At 47.3% G+C, this 24,469-nt stretch overlaps 1 protein-coding gene across 2 annotated transcripts; it reads left to right on the plus strand.

The window, feature by feature from the left end:
- UPF3A (UPF3A regulator of nonsense mediated mRNA decay) lies at window positions 1-24,469 on the plus strand. Of its 2 annotated transcripts, XM_068984548.1 has the most exons (10): window positions 1-201; window positions 2,257-2,363; window positions 3,982-4,088; window positions 5,281-5,379; window positions 5,498-5,608; window positions 12,300-12,355; window positions 12,444-12,596; window positions 19,528-19,688; window positions 20,369-20,660; window positions 23,552-24,469. In XM_068984548.1, the coding sequence occupies exons 1-10, from the start codon at window positions 1-3 to the stop codon at window positions 23,798-23,800; spliced, it is 1,536 nt and encodes a 511-aa protein (XP_068840649.1). In that variant the 3' UTR covers window positions 23,801-24,469. The 2 variants fall into 2 exon arrangements, with proteins under 2 accessions (XP_068840649.1, XP_068840650.1); XM_068984549.1 differs by lacking the exon at window positions 5,281-5,379.

Below are 24,469 nucleotides of genomic sequence, written 5' to 3' on the forward strand. Positions count from 1 at the left end.
ATGCGCTCGGAGGATGGAGCCGGGGGCCCCGGTGTGGCCGTTGCTACGCGGGGTCCGAGCGGGAGGGAGAAACCATCATCCGCAGAAAGCCAGTTCCGCCGGGAGTCTCCGCGGCGGGAGGCCGAAGCGCCGCTGGCCGCCTCCGGTTGTGGGAGCGGCGCAGGCAAACCTCGCGAGGAAAAGAGGACGGTCCTGAGCAAAGTGAGGGCGGTGCGGGGGCGGCAAGCCTCGCGAGAGTAGACCGCCCTGAGCGTGGGGCGGGCGGGGGCGGGGGTGCGGGGCGGGGCCGCCGGCTCTCCAGCACCGCGGACAGCGGCGTCTGGGCGGCGAGGAAGCGACTGGCTGCCCGCTGCGGCGCGCTTGGGCCTCCCCGGTGGCTCAGCGGGTAGAGGTCCCGCCCGCGGTGCGGGGGAGCCGGCTTCGATCCCTGGGTCGGGAAGATCCTCTGGAGCCGGGAACGGCTCCCCACTCTAGTGTTCCGGCCTGGAGAATTCCATGGGGTCACAAAGAGTCGGACGAGACGGAGCGACTTTCAGACTTTTCTGACTCTGGAGGAAGAAAAGTCAGTTCGGCCTGTGGGTGTTTCCCGGCGAGGCTGGGACGCTGGGGCCCGCCAGTGCCGCACAGTGGTAGCTTTCCTCGCTGAGGGGAGCCGGGCGGGTCCAGCGGGGCTGCAGGCGGGCGGGCGGCGGACGCTGCCCCCCGCCCCGGGCGCTCTGCCGCGGCGCCGCCTGCGGAGGCCCGGCCGCGTCGTATTGAGCGCGTGGGCCGCAGTGCGGGCGGCTGGCTGTCTGGCTTTAATGACCATTGCCTGGGGAAGTGCTACTGTCCGCAGCCTTTTTTGACCTCACCGATCCCTTTTAGACTATCGAGCCCTCCTTACCCTCTTGACAGCCTTGTTCTCCGTGCGCGTATTTCACGCAGTTTAGGAAAGTTGTTCAGTCGCCCAGTCGTGCCCGCCTCTGCCGCCGCATGGACTGCAGCACGGCAGGCCTCCCTGTCCCTCACCATATTCCGGAGTTTGCCCAAGTTCATGTTCATTGCAGCGGTGAAGCTGTCCAGCCGTCTGTCTCATCCTCTGACGCCCTCTTCTCCTGCCCTCAATCTTTCCCAGCATCAGGGACTTTTCCAGTGAGTCGTCTGTTCGCAGCAGATGACCGCAATACAGGAGCTTCAGCTTCAATCCTTCTAGTGAATAGTCAGGGTTTGATCTCCCTTAAGATTGACTTCTTTGATCTTGCTGTCCAAGGCTTTCTCAGGAGTCTTCTCCAGCACCACAGTTGGAAGGCATCAGTTCTGTGGTGTTCTGCCTTCTTTACGGTCCACCTCTCACAACCATGGTATCCTAAAATACTCCGAGCTAGATATTCCGAGCAGAAACCGGGTGACTGGGATCCGGGTTGTTTAGTTGCTAAGTGGTGTCCCAGATATGCAGATGACACCACCCTTATGGCAGAAAGTGAAGAGGAGCTAAAAAGCCTCTTGATGAAAGTGAAAGTGGAGAGTGAAAAAGTTGGCTTAAAGCTCAACATCCAGAAAAGGAAGATCATGGCATCCGGTCCCATCACTTCATGGGAAATAGATGGGGAAACAGTGGAAACAGTGTCAGACTTTATTTTTTTGGGCTCCAAAATCACTGCAGATGGTTGATTGCAGCCATGAAATTAAAAGACGCTTACTCCTTGGAAGGAAAGTTATGACCAACCTAGATAGCATATCCAAAAGCAGAGACATTACTTTGCCGACTAAGGTCCGTCTAGTCAAGGCTATGGTTTTTCCAGTGGTCTTGTATGGGTGTGAGAGTTGGACTGTGAAGAAGGCTGAGCGCCGAAGAATTGCTGCTTTTGAACTGTGGTGTTGGAGAAGACTCTTGAGAGTCCCTTGGACTGCAAGGAGATCCAACCAGTCCATTCTGAAGGAGATCAGCCCTGGGAATTCTTTGGAAGGAATGATGCTAAAGCTGAAACTCCAATACTTTGGCCACCTCATGCGAAGAGTTGACTCATTGGAAAAGACTCTGATGCTGGGAGGGATTGGGGGCAGGAGGAGCAGGGGCTGACGGAGGATGAGATGGCTGGATGGCATCACCGACTCGATGGACATGAGTCTGAGTGAACTCTGGGAGTTGGTGATGGACAGTGAGGCCTGGTGTGCTGCGATTCATGGGGTCACAAAGAGTCGGACACAACTGAGCGGCTGAACTGAACTGAGCTGAATGAGGTTCTAATGAATCCAACTGGCGACCTCTCTCCCCAGGTGGTCATCCGGCGGCTTCCGCCCAGCCTCACCAAGGAGCAGCTGGAACAGCAGCTGCACCCACTGCCTGCACACGATTACTTCGAGTTCTTCACTGCTGATGTCAGGTGAGAAGGCCTCACCAGCCTTAGGAGGCCGAGCGGGAACTCCCCGGTGGTCCGGGGATAGGACTCCGAGCTTTCACTGCCTGCCCGATTTAACCCTTGAACTGGGCACTAAGATCCCACAGGCTGTGCCGTGGGGCCAAGAAAAGGGATTAAAAAAAAAAGAGAGAGAGGCACTGTCGTTGGATGGTAAAGTAATATAGATAATAGAAGCCATCTCTGTTTCAACTTCCTTCCCACACGTATGCAGAAATCAGCGCAGATCATTATTTCTTCAAGTTATTTCCACCTAGTCGAATTACTAAATTCCCTTAAAATGATTTAAGTATCTCCATAGCATCAAGATAGTCTAAAAAGAAAAGCAGTCTAACACCATATTGCTTAATTTTGTTTTGGATATCACTAAACATTATTTAATATCACCTTTTATATGAAGTAAATTGTATTAAAATATAAGAAAGAAAAACAAATAAATAATAGATGTATAAGCTAATCAGTTTTTAACAAGTGAGCACACCCATGTAACTCAGACCCCAGTGTTCCCTTCCAGAACTGACACCCCTACTTCCAACCCACCTCTGCTAAGTTATGTCTCTTTCTATTGTCTTTTGCAGCTTGGTAGTAAGATGTTTCTGTCGATGCTTTAAGAGTTCAGGATCTACTCTTTATTAAAAAAGAGCAGACCTCAAGTTAGCCCAACAGGGGGACAGATCAGCTAGAATTTAGTGAATTTCACTATGTGATTTCTTGGTGATTTCACATTATCTGTGTTATTTTTCTCTCCAATATCATGAGCTCTCATTTATAGCGGTCATACATACTTTCCTTTTGAATAAATACCTTTCAGTAAAAACTGTCAGTTTAGTCAGAGAAAAGTTTCACAGGTAAATATAGATTTGTGTTTTTCTAAAAAAACCAACATAAACATTTTTTCAAATGACTACAGTTTAGGCTACAGTTGAAGGAGGTCAGGCGCTGGACTCGGAGTGACTCAGATTGGAATCCCAGCCCCACCTTTTTACCAGCTGCTCCCTCAGCAGGTACCCGATTTCTCCGAACCTTAGTGTTCCAGTGTTCTCATCCATGAAATGGGGCTGAAAGTCCCTGCCTATGAAGGACATTGGTAACTGTGAGACAGAGGAGAAGGGTTTAGTTCTGTGTCTCCCATGCTGCACGCTATAGTCAATACTCTTTTAAGACAACCTAAACATGCTCTTTAAATCTGTAAGAGATCTCTTTACAATGTGACATTTTCTCTGAGTGAATCATGACTGGGTTGTGTTGCAGTCGTGATGTATGATTAGGAATGGTCTCTGAATAACCTGGCCTTTGATTTCCTACGTCTGAGAACCAGCGTTTTAACCCTGGCTCTGTGCAGTAGAGAGACCAACCTAAAATATCTCCAAAATCTTTAAAAAAAATCTCAGCTAATGTTTTGTTTGGATTTTTTTTGATGAAGAGTACCCAGATTATTGTAATTAACTGAGAAGTGATTCTTTGGCATAAAGGTTTTATCTGAAATAGTTTGTTGTATCCAGAAAAGAAAAAAAAAATTGAAATAAGTCTTAAGTTGTTTTGGTCTTAAGTTTTTTACTATTTTCATTGTTGTCTCTTCTTTCAGTCTTTACCCTCATCTCTACTCGAGAGCATACATTAACTTTAGAAATCCAGATGACATCCTTCTTTTTAGAGATCGTTTTGATGGATATATCTTCATTGATAGTAAAGGTTGGGTCATTGGCTTTTAAACTCTTCATTATAATTTCTGGGTACAGTAATTAAGTTTTGCTAGATGTTTGTGAGTTTTAATCGAATCCATAGATGCTAATCTAAAATAACTTCTTAAACTTTTATTATGTTACTGTGATTATGAGCTTATGTTGAAAATTAAAATTATATATAAACCAAAGAATTTTAGCAATTTTGTGTAGACAGCCTACTTAGGAATTATCATTGCACAGTGAAATTTTTCTCATAATGAGTTTTCTGGATAGGTAAACGTTACTATTTTATGTAGAATTTTTCTGGATAAGTAAAATTCATTTTTTTATGCAACCTAAATTGTTTTAGCCTAGTGCTATGTACTAGGCATTATGGACACAGCATGAAAAGTGAATCAGACATTGTCCCTGTCTGTCTGAAGCCCTGCTCTTCTCCTGGTTCTTGACTTTACTCTGCATAGTTGAGTATAAGGCAAATATAGAAAAGTGTCTTGCAGATAAATGAGAGTTAAAATACTAGTCATCTGACGAATATAGAAGTGGCTAAAGGGGTTGGTACCAAGGCAGAAGTGTTTCATCTCTTGATTAAGCAGATTTTCTTAGTAAGCTTTTCTGTCTGTCCCCACCCCAATATAACAACAAAATTAGTTTAAAGTTACTTCCATCCTGAATTTTCTGTATGAAGCAAATCTTACCTGAATATCATGTACATCCTTTGAAACCCCCTTTTTAAATAAGTGTCTCTTACTATGTCACTTCCTCAAATTCATATAACAGATTGATCATTGAATTAACCTTTAAAATTAAAAAATGTAAGCTATGACTAGGAAAGCTATTTAAAGGTGTTCCAAAATAAGCTCTTTGGTGGGAGGGTGAAGAGGTTTATTGAGGTATAAGTTACATATGGTTAAAAAGTACCACTTTAAGGTATATAGTTTAATGAATTTTGAATATATCCAGTCATGTAACCACAACTACAATATAAGAAATTAGTTTATTTAGTAAATAATTGCTAATTCTTTGTTTAAATCTGGAGCTTGATGTGCTAAGATTACTGTTACTTGAAAGTAAAATTAAATTATAGTTTAAATAGTAACATTATCAGTGCTATGCTCATTGCTTAAGTAAGCTAGATTATTGTTTCAAAATGAATACAGTAGAATTTCAGAATGGCTTTTGTAATTTGTTTCCTGTTGAAGGGCTGGAATATCCTGCAGTGGTAGAATTTGCTCCATTCCAGAAGATAGCCAAAAAGAAGCTAAAGAAGAAAGATGCCAAAACGGGAAGCATTGACGACGGTGAGCCTTTCTTCAAGCAGCGGACGGTGAAGCTGCGAAATTAGGCACATTGGTCAAGTATAAGCCTTTCCCATGCACGGGAAGCAATACATCCCTGTTTTTCTGTTCTAATTTACAGACCCAGAGTACAAGAAATTTTTGGAAACTTACTGTGTGGAGGAGGAGAAAACTAGTGTCAGTCCTGAAACTCTTCTGGGAGACATAGAGGCAAAGACACGAGAACTTATTGGTCTGTTTTGCTCCTTGTTTTCTCTTTACTGAGATATGTATTTATAGAGTATATTATTCTTTTTCATGATTATTATAAAAATGGACTCATGTGACAGGCTTGGCAGAAATGTAGAGTGTTTCCCAGTTTTGACAGAAGGAAAAGGATGTCAACATGGCTAATGGGGATAATATTTCTGATTATCTGTCGGTGGAGAGAGAACACCTGAGTTTTCAGCTACGGTCATTCTGCTTCAAAGTTCTGATGCTCTGAATTGGGAGCTGAGAAGACATTTGAGTGCTGTGTGCTGGGCTGCATCAGGGAAGCTTATGTCTCAGAGCTGAAGCCAGCTATCTTTGCAAAGAGCAGCCACGGTAATGAGATGCTTTGCTTAAGTGTGATGTCATCTTGCCATCATTCAAAAACTGTCACAGCCCCTGAGCAAGTGAGGCAGATGTGTGGATAAGCCCAGCCAGAGTGCCGAGTCTGGTTTGAATCAGGCCTTCAGCCTTCTTCCCACAAGTGATCTATTTTGGGAATGGCTGTATCCTAGTAGCAATCTGCCCGAAGATTAAGGGTAGACATGAAACTCCTTTCTCTATCAGGCAACCTGCTTGTCACTCCCAAACGCACGTTCAGTATCTCCTTTCTCGCCTCCTGCCTAACACTCCCCTGCCCTCCCCTCCCATGCCTGCCTCCTGCTCCTCCACTAAGACTCACGAGACAGAACAGCTACACTGTCAGGCTTTATCTTCTTTGTTCTCCCCTCTACAGTAATTCTCCTCTCATTCTGCTTCCCTGCTCCCCACCCCCGCAACAGAATGGTATTTTTGTCTTTGTAGTCTCAGCATATAATGCATTGCTTGGACAAGTTAGGTGTTTGGTGAAGGTGTGTTGCATAAATTAGTGAGAAAGGTTAACAGTATTGAAACATTCTTCACTAGCCTAATGATGAAGTTTTATATTTTATAGAAGGTGATTTAATGTGTGGCTGGAAGGATCTTTAATCGCTGAAGTATTTATGGAGATGTGCTTAGCTCATGTTGACTGGGTATCGATTCTGAGTCTGGGTCCGGGGCAGCATGAGAACAGGACACAACGCTTCTGCTCTCTGTAGCTGCCCTCCTGCTGGGGTGACTGGAGGAAACACAAGCAGAAACGCTTAAGCCCAAACATCTCCTCTTGTGAGAAGTGCCACGGGTATGATGGAGTAGGATGTTGGGGTACAGAGAGAGGCCCCTCTGGGACTATATTTGAGCCAAGTCCAGCAGAGCCAAGAGATGGAAGGAGGGGGCTGGAGGCTGGCGCTCTGGGCCTGCGTGGTTGGACACGGCAGGCAAGAGGCAGAATTGCTGGAGAGCCCGGGCTGTCGCGTAACGGGCTGGAGCCCATCGAGGGGGTGATCCAGTCTGATTTATTTTTCCCCATCACTCTGGTTGCTGCGGAAGGCTCTGCTTAGAGGCTCTGCTGTCCTTGGGGAGGGGGCTGGATGAGTCCTGCAGAGTCAGCATGTGTTCTGGAGGAACTGACCGGACTGGCTGAGGACTGGGTGTGGGGGTGAGACAGCAGAAAGGATCGTGGCCTCCAGGTGCTCAACCTGAGCAGGTCAGCGGCTTACGGCACCTTGACTGAGGTGGAGGAGAAGCGGTGTTGAGGGGAGATTGCAGTTTTGCTGTAGAACATAGTGATTTTAAGAAGAGCTAAACAAGGCAACAAGCTAGAAATTATGTGCAGGACTCAGCTTCCTCCCCTCCCATCTCTTTACTGCTGCTGCTCTGCACCCTTGTGCAGGAGCTTTTCTTCTGGGCAGTTGGATATCCACCTGCTGGTCACACACACACACACACACACACACACACACTGACACACACACCACACACACAGACACATACACACCACACACACACCACACACACTGACACACACACTCACACTGAGACACACACACACCACACACACACTGACACACACACACTCACACTGACACACACACACACACCACACACACACCACACACACAGACACATACACACCACACACACACCACACACACTGACACACACACTCACACTGAGACACACACACACCACACACACACTGACACACACACTCACACTGACACACACACCACACACACAGACACACCACACAGACACACCATACACACACACTCACACCACACACACACCACACACACCACACACACACCATACACACACACACTGACACACACCACACAGACACACCACACAGACACACCATACACACACACTCACACCACACACACACCACACACCATACACACACACACTCACACTGACACACACTCACACTGACACACATACCACACACACAGACACACCACACAGACACACCATACACACCACACAGACACACCATACACACACACTCAGACCACACACACACCACACACACCACACACACACACCATACACACACACACACACTGACACACACCACAGACACACCACACAGACACACCATACACACACACTCACACCACACACACACACCACACACACACCACACACCATACACACACACACTCACACTGACACACACTCACACTGACACACATACCACACACACAGACACACCACACAGACACACCATACACACACACTCAGACCACACACACACACCACACACACCACACACACACACCATACACACACACACACACACTGACACACACCACACAGACACACCATACACACACACTCACACCACACACACACCACATACACACCACACACCATACACACACACACACTACACACACAGACACACCACACACACACACAGACACACACACCACACACACACTCATACTGACACACACACCACACACACATACACACACATACTGACACACACACCACATACACACACACTCATACTGACACACACACACCACACACACACATACACACACACTCATACTGACACACACACCACACACACACACCACACACACACTGACACACACACACACACTGACACACACACACCACACTGACACACACACACCACACATACTCATACACACCACACACACACCATACACACACACCACACTCACACACACACCACGCACACACCATACACACACACACTCACACTGACACACACTCACACTGACACACATACCACACACACAGACACACCACACAGACACACCATACACACACACTCAGACCACACACACACACCACACACACCACACACACACACCATACACACACACACACACTGACACACACCACACAGACACACCATACACACACACTCACACCACACACACACCACACACCATACACACACACACTCACACTGACACACACTCACACTGACACACATACCACACACACAGACACACCACACAGACACACCATACACACACACTCAGACCACACACACACACCACACACACCACACACACACACCATACACACACACACACTGACACACACACCACACACACAGACACACCACACACACACACAGACACACACACCACACACACACTCATACTGACACACACACCACACACACATACACACACTCATACTGACACACACACCACATACACACACACTCATACTGACACACACACACCACACACACACATACACACACACTCATACTGACACACACCACACACACACACCACACACACACTGACACACACACACACTGACACACACACACCACACTGACACACACACACCACACATACTCATACACACCACACACACACCATACACACACACCACACTCACACACACACCACGCACACACCATACACACACACACTCACACTGACACACACTCACACTGACACACATACCACACACACAGACACACCACACAGACACACCATACACACACACTCAGACCACACACACACACCACACACACCACACACACACCATACACACACACACACTGACACACACCACACAGACACACCATACACACACACTCACACCACACACACACCACACACCATACACACACACACTCACACTGACACACACTCACACTGACACACATACCACACACACAGACACACCACACAGACACACCATACACACACACTCAGACCACACACACACACCACACACACCACACACACACACCATACACACACACACACTGACACACACCACAGACACACCACACAGACACACCATACACACACACTCACACCACACACACACACCACACACACACCACACACCATACACACACACACTCACACTGACACACACTCACACTGACACACATACCACACACACAGACACACCACACAGACACACCATACACACACACTCAGACCACACACACACACCACACACACCACACACACACACCATACACACACACACACACTGACACACACCACACAGACACACCATACACACACACTCACACCACACACACACCACATACACACCACACACCATACACACACACACTGACACACACACCACACACACAGACACACCACACACACACACAGACACACACACCACACACACACTCATACTGACACACACACCACACACACATACACACACATACTGACACACACACCACATACACACACACTCATACTGACACACACACACACCACACACACATACACACACACTCATACTGACACACACACCACACACACACATACACACACACTCATACTGACACACACACCACACACACACACCACACACACACTGACACACACACACACACACTGACACACACACACCACACTGACACACACACACCACACATACTCATACACACCACACACACACCATACACACACACCACACTCACACACACACCACGCACACACCATACACACACACACCACACACTCATACACACTTACACACCACACACACTCACACACACACCACACACACACACTCACACACACACACACACACCACACACACACCACACACATTCACACACCACACACACATGCACACTTACCACACACACTCATACACACACTCACACACACATACACACAAACCACACACACTCACACACACATACACACAAACCACACACACACACTCACACACACACACTCAACACTCACAGACACAGTCCCACAGAGTCCAGCCATCCTCTTGCAGAGGAGAGACCAGTTGTCTTCTACGTTCTCAGCGCCTTGCCCAGTGTTTGCTGCATAGGAGATGCAGCATAACTATTTACTAGGTGAATAAATGTGACTTAGACTCCACGAGCCCATAGGAGCCTGTAGAACTTTGTCTCTATGATTTCTGTTTCTGCCCATTTAAATGTGAACTTAATCAGACAGTCCATGGCAAATGCCGTTTTCTTTTCTTAGAGTCTCACCTTTCGTGGATTCTTGGGCTCAAGTCTGAGCCGTGTGAGCTGTGCGCAAGTGTCAGTTCGCTCTGAAGTTGCAGCTCAGTGCGGGCCTGTCAGAGTCTTTACAGCAGACAGACCTGGGCCCAGGTCGCAGCTCTGAGACTTAGCAGCCATGGGACTTGCTTCCTCATGGGTGGCTGTGGCGGAGCCTAGCGAGTGGGGACTGTTCTACTGTAGGCTGGATCAGGGCTACATAGTCCTGCGTGTTCTCTTTAGTAAGGACGCACCTTCACAGTTTGTAAAGCACTTTCTTTGAGGCTTCTCTGATGGTTCAGTGGTAAAGAATTCACCTGGAATGCAGGAGATGCAGGTTTGATCCCTGAGTCAGGAAGATCCCCTGGAGGAGGAGATGGCAACCCACTCTAGTATTCTTGCCTGAAAAACCCCATGGATACAGGAGTCTGATGGGCTGCACAGTTCATGGGGTGGCAAAGAGTCAGACATGACTGTGCAGCTGAGCATGCAAAGTGCTTTCTTATACAGGTGTCACTTACCCATCATATCAGGCCTCTGTGGAAACAAGGCAGGTGTTTATAGTGAAGGAGGGAAGGCAGGTGGAGTCTTCATATCAACCCCCCTCACCCCACTCCCACCCGTTCCCCTGTAGGTCTCAGCCCTGCAGCAGCTGACAAGTCCAGAACCTCCACAGTGCAGAGCAGAGTCCTCACTCATTTCCAGCCCTACCCCCACCCCATGGATACCAAAATCTGTGGGTGCTTAAGTCCCCTCTATAAAATTGTGTTATATTTGCATACAGGTTGCACACAGCCTGCTGTATACTTTAAGTCATGTCTGGATTACTTATAATACCTGATACACTGTAAATGCTGTGATAGTTGCCACCGAGTCACAAATTCAAAGTTTTGCTTTTTAGAACTTTTTGTAAATTTTTTCCCAAATATTTTTGATACACAGTTGGTTGAATCTGCAGATACAGAACTGATGGATGTGAGGGCCGTCTGTATATAAATAGAATATTTGGGAAGTTTAATGTATTCATTTTGCTATTTTGCTTTTATATCATTTTCGGGTAATATATAAGACTCCTTTAAGAATAAGAAATTAAATGCCTAGTATGTATAAAACTGTCAGTAGCTCCAAATTACTTGACTTTATACGGATAGAGTAAGAATTCCCCCAGATAAAATGAATGCTCATGTAAATTTTAAAATTATATATTCTTCCCTTGTTTTAAAGGTTGAATTGACAGCAAGTATGTAAAATAGGGAAATCTTACTTTACAGTTAAATACTACATTGACATTTTTTTGTTTTAGCTAGAAGAACCACACCTCTCTTGGAATATATTAAAACCAGAAAATTAGAGAAGCAGGTAGGTCTGGCTTTTTACCTGTGAATAGCCTTCTTGTTCCCATCATGTCTGTGGGGACAGTTTATACACACACTTTCCACGCCTTTAGCGAATTCGAGAAGAAAAGCGAGAGGAGCGGAGGAGGAGGGAGCTGGAAAAGAAGCGCCTACGGGAAGAAGAGAAGCGGAGGCGGCGCGAGGAGGAGAGGTGCAGGAGGAGAGCAGCAGAGAAGCAGAAGACGGAGAAGGAAGCAAGGGTGAAGGTACCTTCCAGGGGCGCCAGAGGGCGGGCTCTGCTTAGGTTGGCCTTTCAGGAAAGAGTTCCTCACTGAAAAGCTCCATGTTTGAAACCTGCTGACTTTGTGTACACTGGCCTTTCTGTGTGCAGGCTGACTCACAGCACTGGCCCTTTCTGTGTGCAGGCTGACTCACGACTGGTTGTGTCATTTCTTTCGTGATGGCAGCAATGGTTCCTACATCTCTTCCCCGGTTTTTTCTTTGACTGATGCATTCATTTAGCAAGGTGACTTAGGTTTTTTCTCTGTGTAACATTTACTCCCCAATTGGGGTCAGCCATTAGCTTCTTGGTATTCTGCTCAGGGGACTTTAACTCAGTCTAGATTCCTACCTGTCATGCATCTTACCTGTTCTGTGAAGTGTTTACAGTCCCTTTAAGGGTTCATTAAAATCGTATAATATAAAGGGAAAAAAATGAAAGGTTAGGACCAGGTGGGAACTAGGTGGAGAGGAAAGGAAAGGAAAGAGATCACAGTTGCCATAATCGAGCAACAGGTCAGTTGCTGATAAGCTCAGCAATCAGAAACAGAAAAGCTGATCAGAAATGCTTCCATTATCCACAAGGAGAAAACATGCCATCTCTTCAAGGGAAGTGAAACTTTTTCTAGGCTTTTTCTCGCATAGCTGATCATATGGGGTCACTAGCATTGAAGGGACGGAGAAGGCAATGGGAACCCACTCTAGTACTCCTGCCTGGAAAATCCCATGGATGGAGGAGCCTGGAAGGCTGCAGTCCATGGGGTCGCTGAGGGTCGGACACAACTGAGTGACTTCACTTTCAGTTTTCACTTTCATGCATTGGAGAAGGAAATGGCAACCCACTCCAGTGTTCTTGCATGGAGAATCCCAGGGACGGGGGAGCCTGGTGGGCTGCTGTCTGTGGGGTCACACAGAATCGGACATGACTGAAGTGACTTAGCAGCAGCAGCAGCAGCAGTGACTGGAATCTCTTAACGACGTGCCTGGAGAGCACACAGCCATGTGTGTTGATCAGGACTGGCTTGGTGATGCTGCGGTGAAAGTAGCCTCAGGATCTCACTGGTTTCGTGCAGCTGTTCCTGCTCACACTACGTGTCCACTGTGCATTGCTCATCATAGCCCTCCAGGGTCCCAAGCTGAGGAGGCTCCATCTTGCATTTGCTTCCACAGTCTTTCTGATGGGGCAGGAGGTGTGTAACGCAGCAGGTTGCACACTGGTTCTTAACCCTTTTGTATCTGCTGCATTTCACTGGCCACTGAAAGGCACAGCCCCACCTAATGCCAATTTGAAGGACAGCAGAAGCCTCAGGAGGAGAGCCTGAAACAGCTGATGAACAGCACTCATGCATGACGGTTTCTGAAGACCGTCCCTTGAAATGTGTGTCCTTAAGTCCAAGGATTTGCTGAAAAGCTCAGCCTAATGGACAGTGTGGGCCAGGCTGTGTTGTGCCAGCACATCTGCTGCAAAGATAAACGCAGCACGCAGGATGAGCACGGAGTCAGACAGAGCGGTTCCTTCATCTTGGCTTTGATGGCAGCTCTTACGGATCTATGTAGCTTTAAGGTCTCGTAGCCTGATGCTGCTGCTGATGAAGTTGAGGAGCCCAGTCAAGGTTATCAAGTGAAGAGTGCCTGGCATTAGGTTCATGCCCTGGCATATAGGCAAAAGTGAAGAGTGCCCATCTTGCTTATGCCAGGGCATGAACCTGATGCCAGGCGAAGCAGGGCGTCCCCTGAAAGTAACTCAGAGTGTCTCCTGCTTGTCCACACGGCTTAGTGTGAGCACAGCTGTTCACAGCAGAAATGTAGCTGATATACTTCCTGTAACAGGCTTACATAGTCTCAACAGTATAAAGTAACAGCCCTTGAAAGACAGTAAAATGAAGCTGCAATACTGTGGGGAGGGCTTTGTCACTGCAGACTGTCAGCTCTGTCTGACCAGAGGGGAGGAAGGTGTGTCTCTAATGCAGAAGCTTGCAGGCGTGCAGATGCGCCTAACCTTTTCCTTTACCTTTCTCAGCAAAATGTAATGGCACCGAAAGCGGTTTTTTCAACAGCTTTGGGAGTTTTTCAGGAAGAATCATTGACATGTGTAGCCTACAATTTTGACTATAATTTTAAGTAAGACTTAATGGTATTTGAAGTAGAACGTTTTATTTTTACATGTTTGAATATGGAATTAGAAATCAAAATAAGCCAAAGAAACAAAAACAAATTATGTCAGTAAAAGGAACTGTAGGACTCTTCACGTAGAGAAAGAAACCAAAACATGGGCACAGCAGGAAAAAGGCTTAGTCTTACTGGATCTGGTGAAGCAGAATCCTGGTGGCAGGTTACACCCCACTGACACGAGCCATCCACAGCTCTGTCCTCCGAGTGTCTGATCTGATCTGGGCTTCTGATCTGACAGTACGTATCCGACTCCAAGGGGAGCCTTTTATGAGCCTGTGCTCAGTGTGGGGGTCTCTGACCTAGGATTCATCTCGGGAAATCAAATTTTAAAAAAAGGAAACCTAAAAAATAAAATCTGTAAAGAAAGACCAAGAGAATTTGTATTGATAACCTAAAAGTGAGGAGGCAGAGAGAGGTCCTCATGGCCCTTTTTACCATAAAGAGAATACGCAGCCCAGTGGTTCATTCTCCTCAGAGCACTCAGCAGTGAGCTCAAGTTGAGGAAGGCAGCCTGGCTGCCAGAGTCACAAGTGGAATTCCTGAAAACTGTGCACAGTTGCCGATAATTATCTGCAAACGTGTGATCTTTTCCACGAAGCTCTGTAGGAACAGGTGCGTGTGATCAGTTTGCAAGCATGGATGTGGACTGAACGTGGCACACATGGCCTGACTCCCGCTGTCCTCCCCGCTGCCCTCCGTGCTCCCTCCTCGCTGTCCTCCCCGCTATCCTTTGTGCTCCCTCCCTACTGTCCTCCCCACTGTCCTCCCTGCTGTCCTCTGTGCTCCCTCCCCGCTGTCCTCCCCAGTCTTCCCCACTGTCCTCTGTGCTCCCTCCCCACTGTCCTCCACACTGTTTTCCCTGCTGTCCTTCGTGCTCCTTCCCCACTGTCCTCCCTGCTGTCATCTGTGCTCCCTCCTCACTGTCCTCCCTGCTGTCCTCTGTGCTCCCTCCCCGCTGTCCTCCCCAGTCTTCCCCACTGTCCTCCGTGCTCCCTTCCCACTGTCCTCCACACTGTTTTCCCTGCTGTCCTTCGTGCTCCTTCCCCACTGTCCTCCCTGCTGTCATCTGTGCTCCCTCCTCACTGTCCTCCCTGCTGTCCTCTGTGCTCCCTCCCCGCTGTCCTCCCCAGTCTTCCCCACTGTCCTCCGTGCTCCCTTCCCACTGTCCTCCCCGCTGCCCTCCGTGCTCCCTCCCCACTGTCCTCCGCACTGTTTTCCCTGCTGTCCTTCGTGCTCCTTCCCCACTGTCCTCCCTGCAGTCATCCGTGCTCCCTCCTCACTGTCCTCCCTGCTGTCCTCTGTGCTTCCTCCCCACTGTCTTCCCCACTGTCCTCTGTGCTCCCTCCCTGCTGTCCTCCCCGCTGTCCTCCATGTTCCCTCCCCACTGTCCTCCGTGCTCCCTCCCCAGTGTCCTCCCCACTGTCCTCTGTGCTCCCTCCCCGCTGCCCTCCGTGCTCCCTCCCCCTCTGTCCTCCCCGCTGCCCTGTGTGCTCCCTCCCCCGCTTCCCACACAGGGAGCTCCCCCGCCCCACCCCAGACTCACGCCCTCTCAGGATGGCTCCCTTCACCGGCTGCTCCCTGGGCACGTCCTGTCTGTGCAGGGGCCCCTTCCCTGACCCCTTGAGGAACCATTCCTCCTCCCTCCCCCACACCTCATTGTACTTTTATTCTGTTGATTGTGTGTCTGTAGCATTTTATAACCTCCTGAGATTATCTGGCTCGCTCTTCTGTTTTCGCCACTGTGATTACGGTTCTCCCACTCCCGTGATGCCACCGCCTTGACAAGAGTATTAAGTGTGAGGCCCAACTGTGGGCCCTCATTTCGCACAACTGCATTCCTAGACCCGAGCCGGGGCTCTCCTTCCCAGTTCAGGGCACACAGCTCATCAAACCCTTGCTACCTCTGGAGTGATGGGAAGGTCCTGTATGCTAAGAGCTAACAGGTGGCTGGGGCCCTGGATGGCTTCAGGATGGAAGCTGGTCACCAGAGAGACCAGGTGTGATTACAGGATTAGGACTTCCAGCGCCATCCCCACCTCCCACAAGGGGAAAGGGCTGGAGTCTGAGCTCAGTCATCAGTGGCCAGAGGTGCAATTGGTGATGCCTGTGGAATGGCATCTCCGTAAACGTCCTGAAGTGTCGGGTTTGGAGAGCAGCCTAGCTGGTGGACACACACATCCTGCTGCTGAGAGGGTGGAGGAGGGTGGCCTCAGACTGTTCCCAGGCACCACGCCCCGAGCTCTCTCCCAGCTGGCTGGGCCTGAGTTGAACTCTTCATAACAAACCAGTAATAGTAAGTAAAGTGCTTCCTGAGTTCCATGAGTCATTCTCATTCAAGAACTCCCTGAATTTATAGCCGGTCAGTCACAAGTACTGGTGACAGCCTGGGACTAGCACCTGGGCTCTGACGGGATGGCCCCATGGGGTCTGACCTTGACCCCAGGTAGATGGTGTCAGATATGGGTTGGCTCATAGGGCACCAGCCTGTGTTGAGAGTCGGGGAGGTGGTGTTGGAAAAACTCTTTGGTTTCAGAAATACTGTTATGAGTTTGTGCCGGGGTCCAGCCCCGGTGGATCCAGGGAATTCGAAGGGTGGACGGCATTGGCATGAGAAACATTTATTTATTGATTGATATAAGATTATTAAGAAACAATAGCGTAGTAGGAAAACCAAGTGGAGGAAGAGGGCTGAATAACTTGGATTACATGGAAGACCAATAAAATTCCAGACAAGGAATTTGCACCATCTACGTTGGGCCAACGGCGCTCGCTTGAATATCTAAGGGTGCCTCGCCTTAGGCTCCCTTTCGCGCGAGTCTTAACAGCCAGGGCAAGTAAGTAGACTTGGCGAGCCTCCGCGCCCTAGATGGGAATTCAGCCTGAAATTAGCGTAGAGAGCAGAGGGATGGAAAGGGAAAAAAGGAGAGAGAGAGACATGGGGGGAACCAGTCCAGCGACTGGCTCCGTCCTCTATTGTTCAGAAGGCCTTTTATACTTTTGATAAAACATGGAGATCAATGGGTAACACAAAGTTATGCAGCGTTAGCAGTCCAGACTCTTATCAAAACCAGGCTTTTCTCTCTGCATACCTAATTGTATACGCAAGTCTTAGGTAATTTACATCATCTTCCAGCCAAAAGGGCCAATTAACATTTTACAGCCTTTTTTCTGTCAACCACAAGACTTATTTGTGTTGATCTTCCCAAGGTCTGGTGCCACTCTCAGAAAGCACTAAATAAAGTTGCATTCTTACACAGCAAGGATACAGCAACTTATAACAAGTAGAGGAAGCACAGTGATTTACAGCAAAAGAGAAGCAATTAACTCAAAAGTCTAGTGTTGCTAACATCAAAACTACTATGTATCTTTTTCTACATCCTGCTTATATTAACATCCTTCCAGGTGCCTAAAAGATAAAGAATATGGAGGTCTGGCAGCAATCCTTGAGTCAACAGTGAAAACCCTCTACCAATATAATTTTTAACTCTTTAGAAAAGGCTCTGTATCTTTAAGATGCTTTTAAGCTTTGTGCCTCTCTCGGTTGGGGGGCTGTAAGCAATTCACAAGCTGTAAGTGGTCTGGGGAACCTGTTAGGCAAGCTAGAGAGCTATCAGAGGGGTTTTAACTGAAACATCGCTTTCAAATGCAGAAGACTAAAGCCCTGATTTGACTTTTTCCGGAGAATATCAGAAGAGTGGAAAAGCAGGCAGATTCTTTTTTTTTTTTGGGGGGGGGGTAGATACTCAGGAAATTCCAGGGGGGAAACCTGAGGTCTGATTAGCCTTGCCCTCAGAGCTCTTGCCGCATGACCTTGTCACGGGTGGAATTCCTCACGCTGGCTCCCGGCAAGTCTGCAGGTGCATGAACTACTAGTTGGATGGAGACATTGCATTTCCCTGTGGTTTCATATATTACTTTTTAAACTAAAAAAAGATAGACTGTTACCAGAAAGGGTTCTCCATAGGCAGGTAACCGCTGATGAGAAGCAACTTTCACAGTTGTGTCTGACAGTCCATTTCATTCTTAAATGATCGCATTTAGTGAAGTATGTCTGTGTATAGTTTCTGTATACCACAACTTAAGTGAGTTCACTGTTATAAATGAGAGCAAAATTCTTACGTGTAGACTTAAGTTCATGACTCTGCCTGTGGTGCCAAAGTTCAAAGAGTACGAACAGAAGGGAGGTCCAACTTCATCCCAGAAGCAGTGTATCAGCGTTACTCCTAGTCTGTTACAGAAAAGAGAGCAGCAGGCATTTTGAAAACTGTTCTCAAAGTCATCAACAGTAAGACATCTTTAAAAAGCTTTTTTCTGTATTATAAAAATAATACATGTTCATTTTAGAAAAACTAGAACCTATAGATGAAAGGAAAATCATTTCATTTCTGCTAACTGAAAATAGTAATGCTATTGCATGCCTTTTAGACATTTTTTTATTAATATATCTGTGAATCAACATGTAAATAGGAATCAGATCATTCTGCTTTGTAACAGTCTCTTCTTCATTTATATAATATCGTTTTATCACATTATCCTAAATTGTTTTTCATAACTACAAAGTACCTCATTGACTGAATGTTCTTGTGTATATTTAACCAAAAACCTGTTCATTGGATCTTTAGCTTATGTGTTTTGCTATTCAAACATTTGGGCTCGATATCGGTATATATTTTAAATTATTTATTAAATACTTTGTTTTTTAATATACTCTTAAAGTGGTATTTTACTAGCATTATAAATTCTCAGCTTCTCAAAAAACCAGAAAAGGGAGAGGAGCCGAGCACCGAGAAACCAAAAGGAAGAGTGGAGGAGGCTGAGCCTGGAGACGGGAGGTGGCAGCCCTGTCCTCGTGGGGTGGTCCTGAAGCCCCAGCCCTCAGAGGGCTCGCTGGAGGAGCTCCGGGAGAGGTGAGCCGAGCTCTTGTTTCTCTGACCGTGTTCCGCACCTGAAGTTGTCATCAAGCTGCGGTCCTATCGCCTTCTGCAGTGTGCGTGAATGCTTGTATTCCGTGAATATGCCTGGAGTTCAGGAGCCTCCTTGGGACTCGTGTGTGCACACCTTTGTCTCTGTGGTCAGGGTCGTGCTGACGGTGAACCGTCCATCTGCAGCCCCGAGGCTGCCTTCAAGCAGGGGGTGTCCTGTTTTTGAATTAATTTTAGCTCTGCTTTGAACAGAAACTCAAACTGTAAATAACAGTTCTGTGTCATGATGGATGTTCATCTGATCTACTAGGAAAGTCCCTTGATTACTTCTAGTCTCATTTGCTTTATCTGTAAAACAAAACAGAGGGTTATATTTACTAGGAATTATAAGAATGTGTGTGTGTGTGTGTGTATCATGGCTTAGTGCCTATCACATACATGTCACTCAAGCGTAAGAGTGAATGTTGTTACTGCTCTCGTTTATTCATCTTCTCTGAAGTTTCTTATTGAGCACCTGTCGCGTGCCCCTCACGTGCAAACCTGCACAGCAGTGGTGAGCAGACTGCATGTTCCCTGCCTGTTTCTGAACTTGCAGTCTGGGAGGGAAGACAGATAATTGTCAGGCAGTTCATGTAAGGTTACTGATAATTGGTGTTGAATCACAGGTCACAGAATGCCAGTGATAAAGAGCAAAGGGAGAAGGAGAGAAGATCCCGAGAGAAAGAGCTTGAAGCACAACGATGCCACTTGGATGACAGGAGGCACAGAGCCCGCTACGAGCTGGAAGAACGTTCGGGAAGAAACGGAGAAGAGCTGGCGAGCGGGAAGGGGTCGGCCGCAGACAGAGGGAGGAGAGGGAGCCAGGAGAGGGGCTGCCCTGGGGAAGCGGCAGAGAGGCCGGGCAGGGAGAAGAGTGAAGACCGGCCGGCACCCAGAAAGGAGCGCACGGGGAGCAAGGTTCTTTTATTCTTCGGGGATAATCTTCCATCCATTTCCTCTGCTCAAAGTATAAACTATAATCCTGCAGGCTTACAGCTGCTTTTCCGAACAAAAATGTTTTATTTAACCAAGTGTCTTGAGGTGTCTTGAGATGCAGGACCACAGGTTCTGACAGTGTCTTAGGGCTCCCTGTCCTGAAAGGCTATGTCTGTAGAGCAGTGATTCTTGTCAAGTGAGATGGTACCAGGGTCTGAGATGAAACCAGCATCTCCTTTACCCAGAGAACTGATTTCTGTTTTTAACCAAGAAAGGAAAAAAGAAAAACCCACAAAACCCTTTTATTTAGCATAAAACTGCACATTCACACTATTTGCCTAAGAATAAGTAATGGAAAGATTATCTATTTTTCCCCTAAGACAGTAAGGAAAATATGATATGCCTTGGTGCTTCCTTTTACATTATTAACAGTGTTCTGATTTTTAAATTGAAGTTCAGTTGGTTTACAATACTGTGCTAGTTTCAGGCATGCTGCGAACTGGCTATTTTTTCCAGATTATATTCCATGATAGGTTCACACAAGATCCTGAGTGCAATGCCTGTGCTGTACAGTGAACCCTCGTTGCTTATCTATTTTATGTTTCGTAGCTTGTATCTGTTAAGCCCATACTCCTATTTGTCCCTCCCTCTTTCCTTCTCTCCCTTGATAATCGTAAGTTTGTTTTCTATGACTGTGGGTCTATTTCTGTTTTGTATATAGATTCATATATATTACTTTTAGAGTCTACATATAAGTGGTAATCACATAGTTGCTTTCTCTGTCTGAGTTACTTCACCTAGTACGATAATCTCTAGGTTCATCCACGTTGCTGCAGAGGTTCATTATTTCATTCTTTTTACGGCTGAGTAATATTCCGTAGTATATATGCACCACGTCTTCTTTACCCACTCATCTGTCAGTGGGCACTTAAGTTGCTTCCATACCTTGACTACAGCAAGTCTCCCACATGCGAACAAATTCCGATCAGGAGTGTGTTTAAGTCCAGTTTGTTCATAAGTCCAGCAAAATTAGCCCAGGAGCCCAACTGACACAATTGGCTCTGCAGCACTGTGTTGTAATAGGCTTATAATACTTTTCACACAAGTGATACATAAGGTTGTTGGGTTATATGAGTTGTTTATGGAGTTTGGATATTAACCCCTTGTTGGTCACATCATTGGTAAATATTTTCTCCCATTCTGTAGGGGTTTTTTTATTGGTGGTTTCCTTTGCTGTGCAAAAGCATCTCAGTTTAATTAGGTCTCATTTATTTTTCTTTTGCTTTGGGAGACTGACCTAAGAAAACATTGCTATGATTTGTCAGAGGATGTTTTGCCTGTGTCCTCTTCTAGGAGTTTTGTCATGTCTTATATTTAGGTCTTTAAACAATTTTGAGTTTATTTTTGTGCACGGTGTGAGGGTATGTTCTCATTTCAGTGATTTGTGTGTAGCTGTCCAGCTCCCCCAATGCCCCTTGCTGCTGAGACTGTCTTTTCTCCATTGTGTATTCTTGCCTCCTTTGGCTTAGTTAACTATGGATGTGTGGGTTTACTTCTGGGCTCTACTCTGTTCCGTTGGTCCGTATGTCTGGTTTTGCACCATAATGTTTTGATTACTGGGGTTTGGTAGTGTAGTCTGACATCTGAAAGGGCTACACCTTCAGCTTTGTTATGTCAGGATTGCCTGGGCAGTTCTGGGATGTTTGTGGTTCTCTATAAATTTCAGGATTATGTATTCTAGTTCTGTGAGAAATATCATGGGTGTTTTGATAGGGATTGCATCACATCTGTAGGTTGCTTTGGCTAGTGTGGCCGTTTCAGCAGTGTTGATTTTTCTGATCCAAGAGCGTGGGGAAGGGTGCGATAGGCCACAAAGGCCTCCCGAGCTCCTTCCCACTCTTCTCATTGGCCAGGCCAATCACAGGAAAAGGGCGTGCCGGTGGCCCCACGGCAGTGACTGTGGGGGCTTCACACACAGCCCAGGAGTGGTGGGAAAAGGCGAGTGGTGGGAAAAGGCGAGTGGTGGGCAAAGGTGAATGGTGGGAAAATGCGAGTGGCGGGCACAGGCGAGTGGCAGGCACAGGCGTGGTGGGCACAGGCGAGTGGCAGGCACAGGCGTGGTGGGCACAGGCGAGTGGTGGGCACAGGTGTGAGCCCTAGAGGAGCAGCACAGGATGCGCCCCCCGAGCCTCACCGCCCCCTCAGGCGGCCAAAGCTGCTGCTCCGCCCAGGCACACACACAGCTCCCGCGGGGCTGGCTGGCCTCCTCAGCAGCCCTGGCCGGCAGAATCGCTTTGTCCTTCTCTGGCTTTTCTTTCCCACGCCCTGAAGCAGTTTAATTTCATTTCGTGTGCTTCATCCAGTCAGGTTTTCACCCCACCAGCTCTAAGAGCTCAGTGTGATGGCCGGTCAGTGTCTCTGTAAAGGGGACGGTGGGGGAGCGAGCTGTACAGAAATCGCAGCTCATCACAAGCGTGTGTGACTGCTCAGTGCATGGCTTAGTGTTTCCAAGTTTGCATCCACTGTGCATGTGAGTTTGAGGGGTTGTGATGAGTGTGTGTGAGTTTTCACTTCTCATAATAGGAGGGAATGCCATGATTGTACCAGTTCCACAGAGCGGTCTAGGTTTGGTAATAACACTTTCTCAGAGATTAACTTCACTTTCAAGTTATTTTGAATGCTCTTTTTCATGGCCTATTTTAAAATCTCAAAATGCTTCGTTTCTGAGATAGTGCTATGAAAAAGGCTGATTTTTACCTGCTAGACTGATCCCTTTAGATGGTTGGGGTTATCAGGGCCTAAAATAGATAGAGCTGTTGCCCCAGCCTGTGTTTCTGGCTCTTGGAAGAGTAACACGCCTTCTGTCCTGGCAGGACCGGCCAGGCTTGCAGCTGTACCAGCCCAGAGCTCGCATCCGAGCCCGTGACTGTGACGGAAGACACCCTGAGGAGGGCTGCGACGGGAGGAGGGGTGAGGCGGAAGACCCACCGGTGGCTTTAGCTGAGAAGAGCGAAGAGGCGGTGTGGGGTGACATGCATGTTGGTGACGTGGGTGGGGGCTCCCCACCTCAACACTCTGGATTCGAGAGGGCGTTCCTTCCGGAAGTGTATAAATTAAATTAGCCTGGGATAAAACCTGCAGGCTGAATTTACTAACGAAGAAATGAGAAGCCAGAACTGTAGAGGTGGCATAGAAAGACAAGAAACCATTCTTAAGTGATTGAACAGCTACAGAGTTTCCCATTTCTGTTATAAACTGGTACATATGATCTAACCAGAACCAAAAGAAAACTAGTATTGTGTGAATTCTGAAGCACTTCCAACATGTTGCAGGAGTAACGTGGACTCTGAGTTTTACTTTCCTAAGTGAATGGCCTGCATCTTGCGCCTCTGTCGGTTTCCTGTGAGCTGTAGGTTTGGGGAGTGAGCAGCTCTCACTCCCTGTATCTCTGCCAATTCAGTCATTCATGTCCCTCCTTTCGTAAGGACTCACTAAGGCTGTGGTGCTGTTGTCCCTCTGATAGGAACCCTGACTCTGTATGAGCCCCAAAGGTCTGACTGTCGCCCTTTTAACAATATGGCCACAGAAGTAACAAAAACAGTTCCAGTCTTTTGATGGAGTGCTCATGGTTTATAACATAAATGGCATTATTTTGAGAGAGGGATAACTTAGGTATGGCATTGGGTTTTTTTCCTTTTTGCAGCCTGAGGCAGTTGTAAAATAACCTAATGTAGCTTTCTGCAACTGTGTATTCTATAGTATTTTTTCTTTTGGTGAAATTTTAAATGTTA

Source organism: Capricornis sumatraensis, chromosome 12 (assembly GCF_032405125.1).
Source record: "Capricornis sumatraensis isolate serow.1 chromosome 12, serow.2, whole genome shotgun sequence".
Taxonomy (NCBI): Eukaryota; Metazoa; Chordata; class Mammalia; order Artiodactyla; family Bovidae; genus Capricornis; species Capricornis sumatraensis.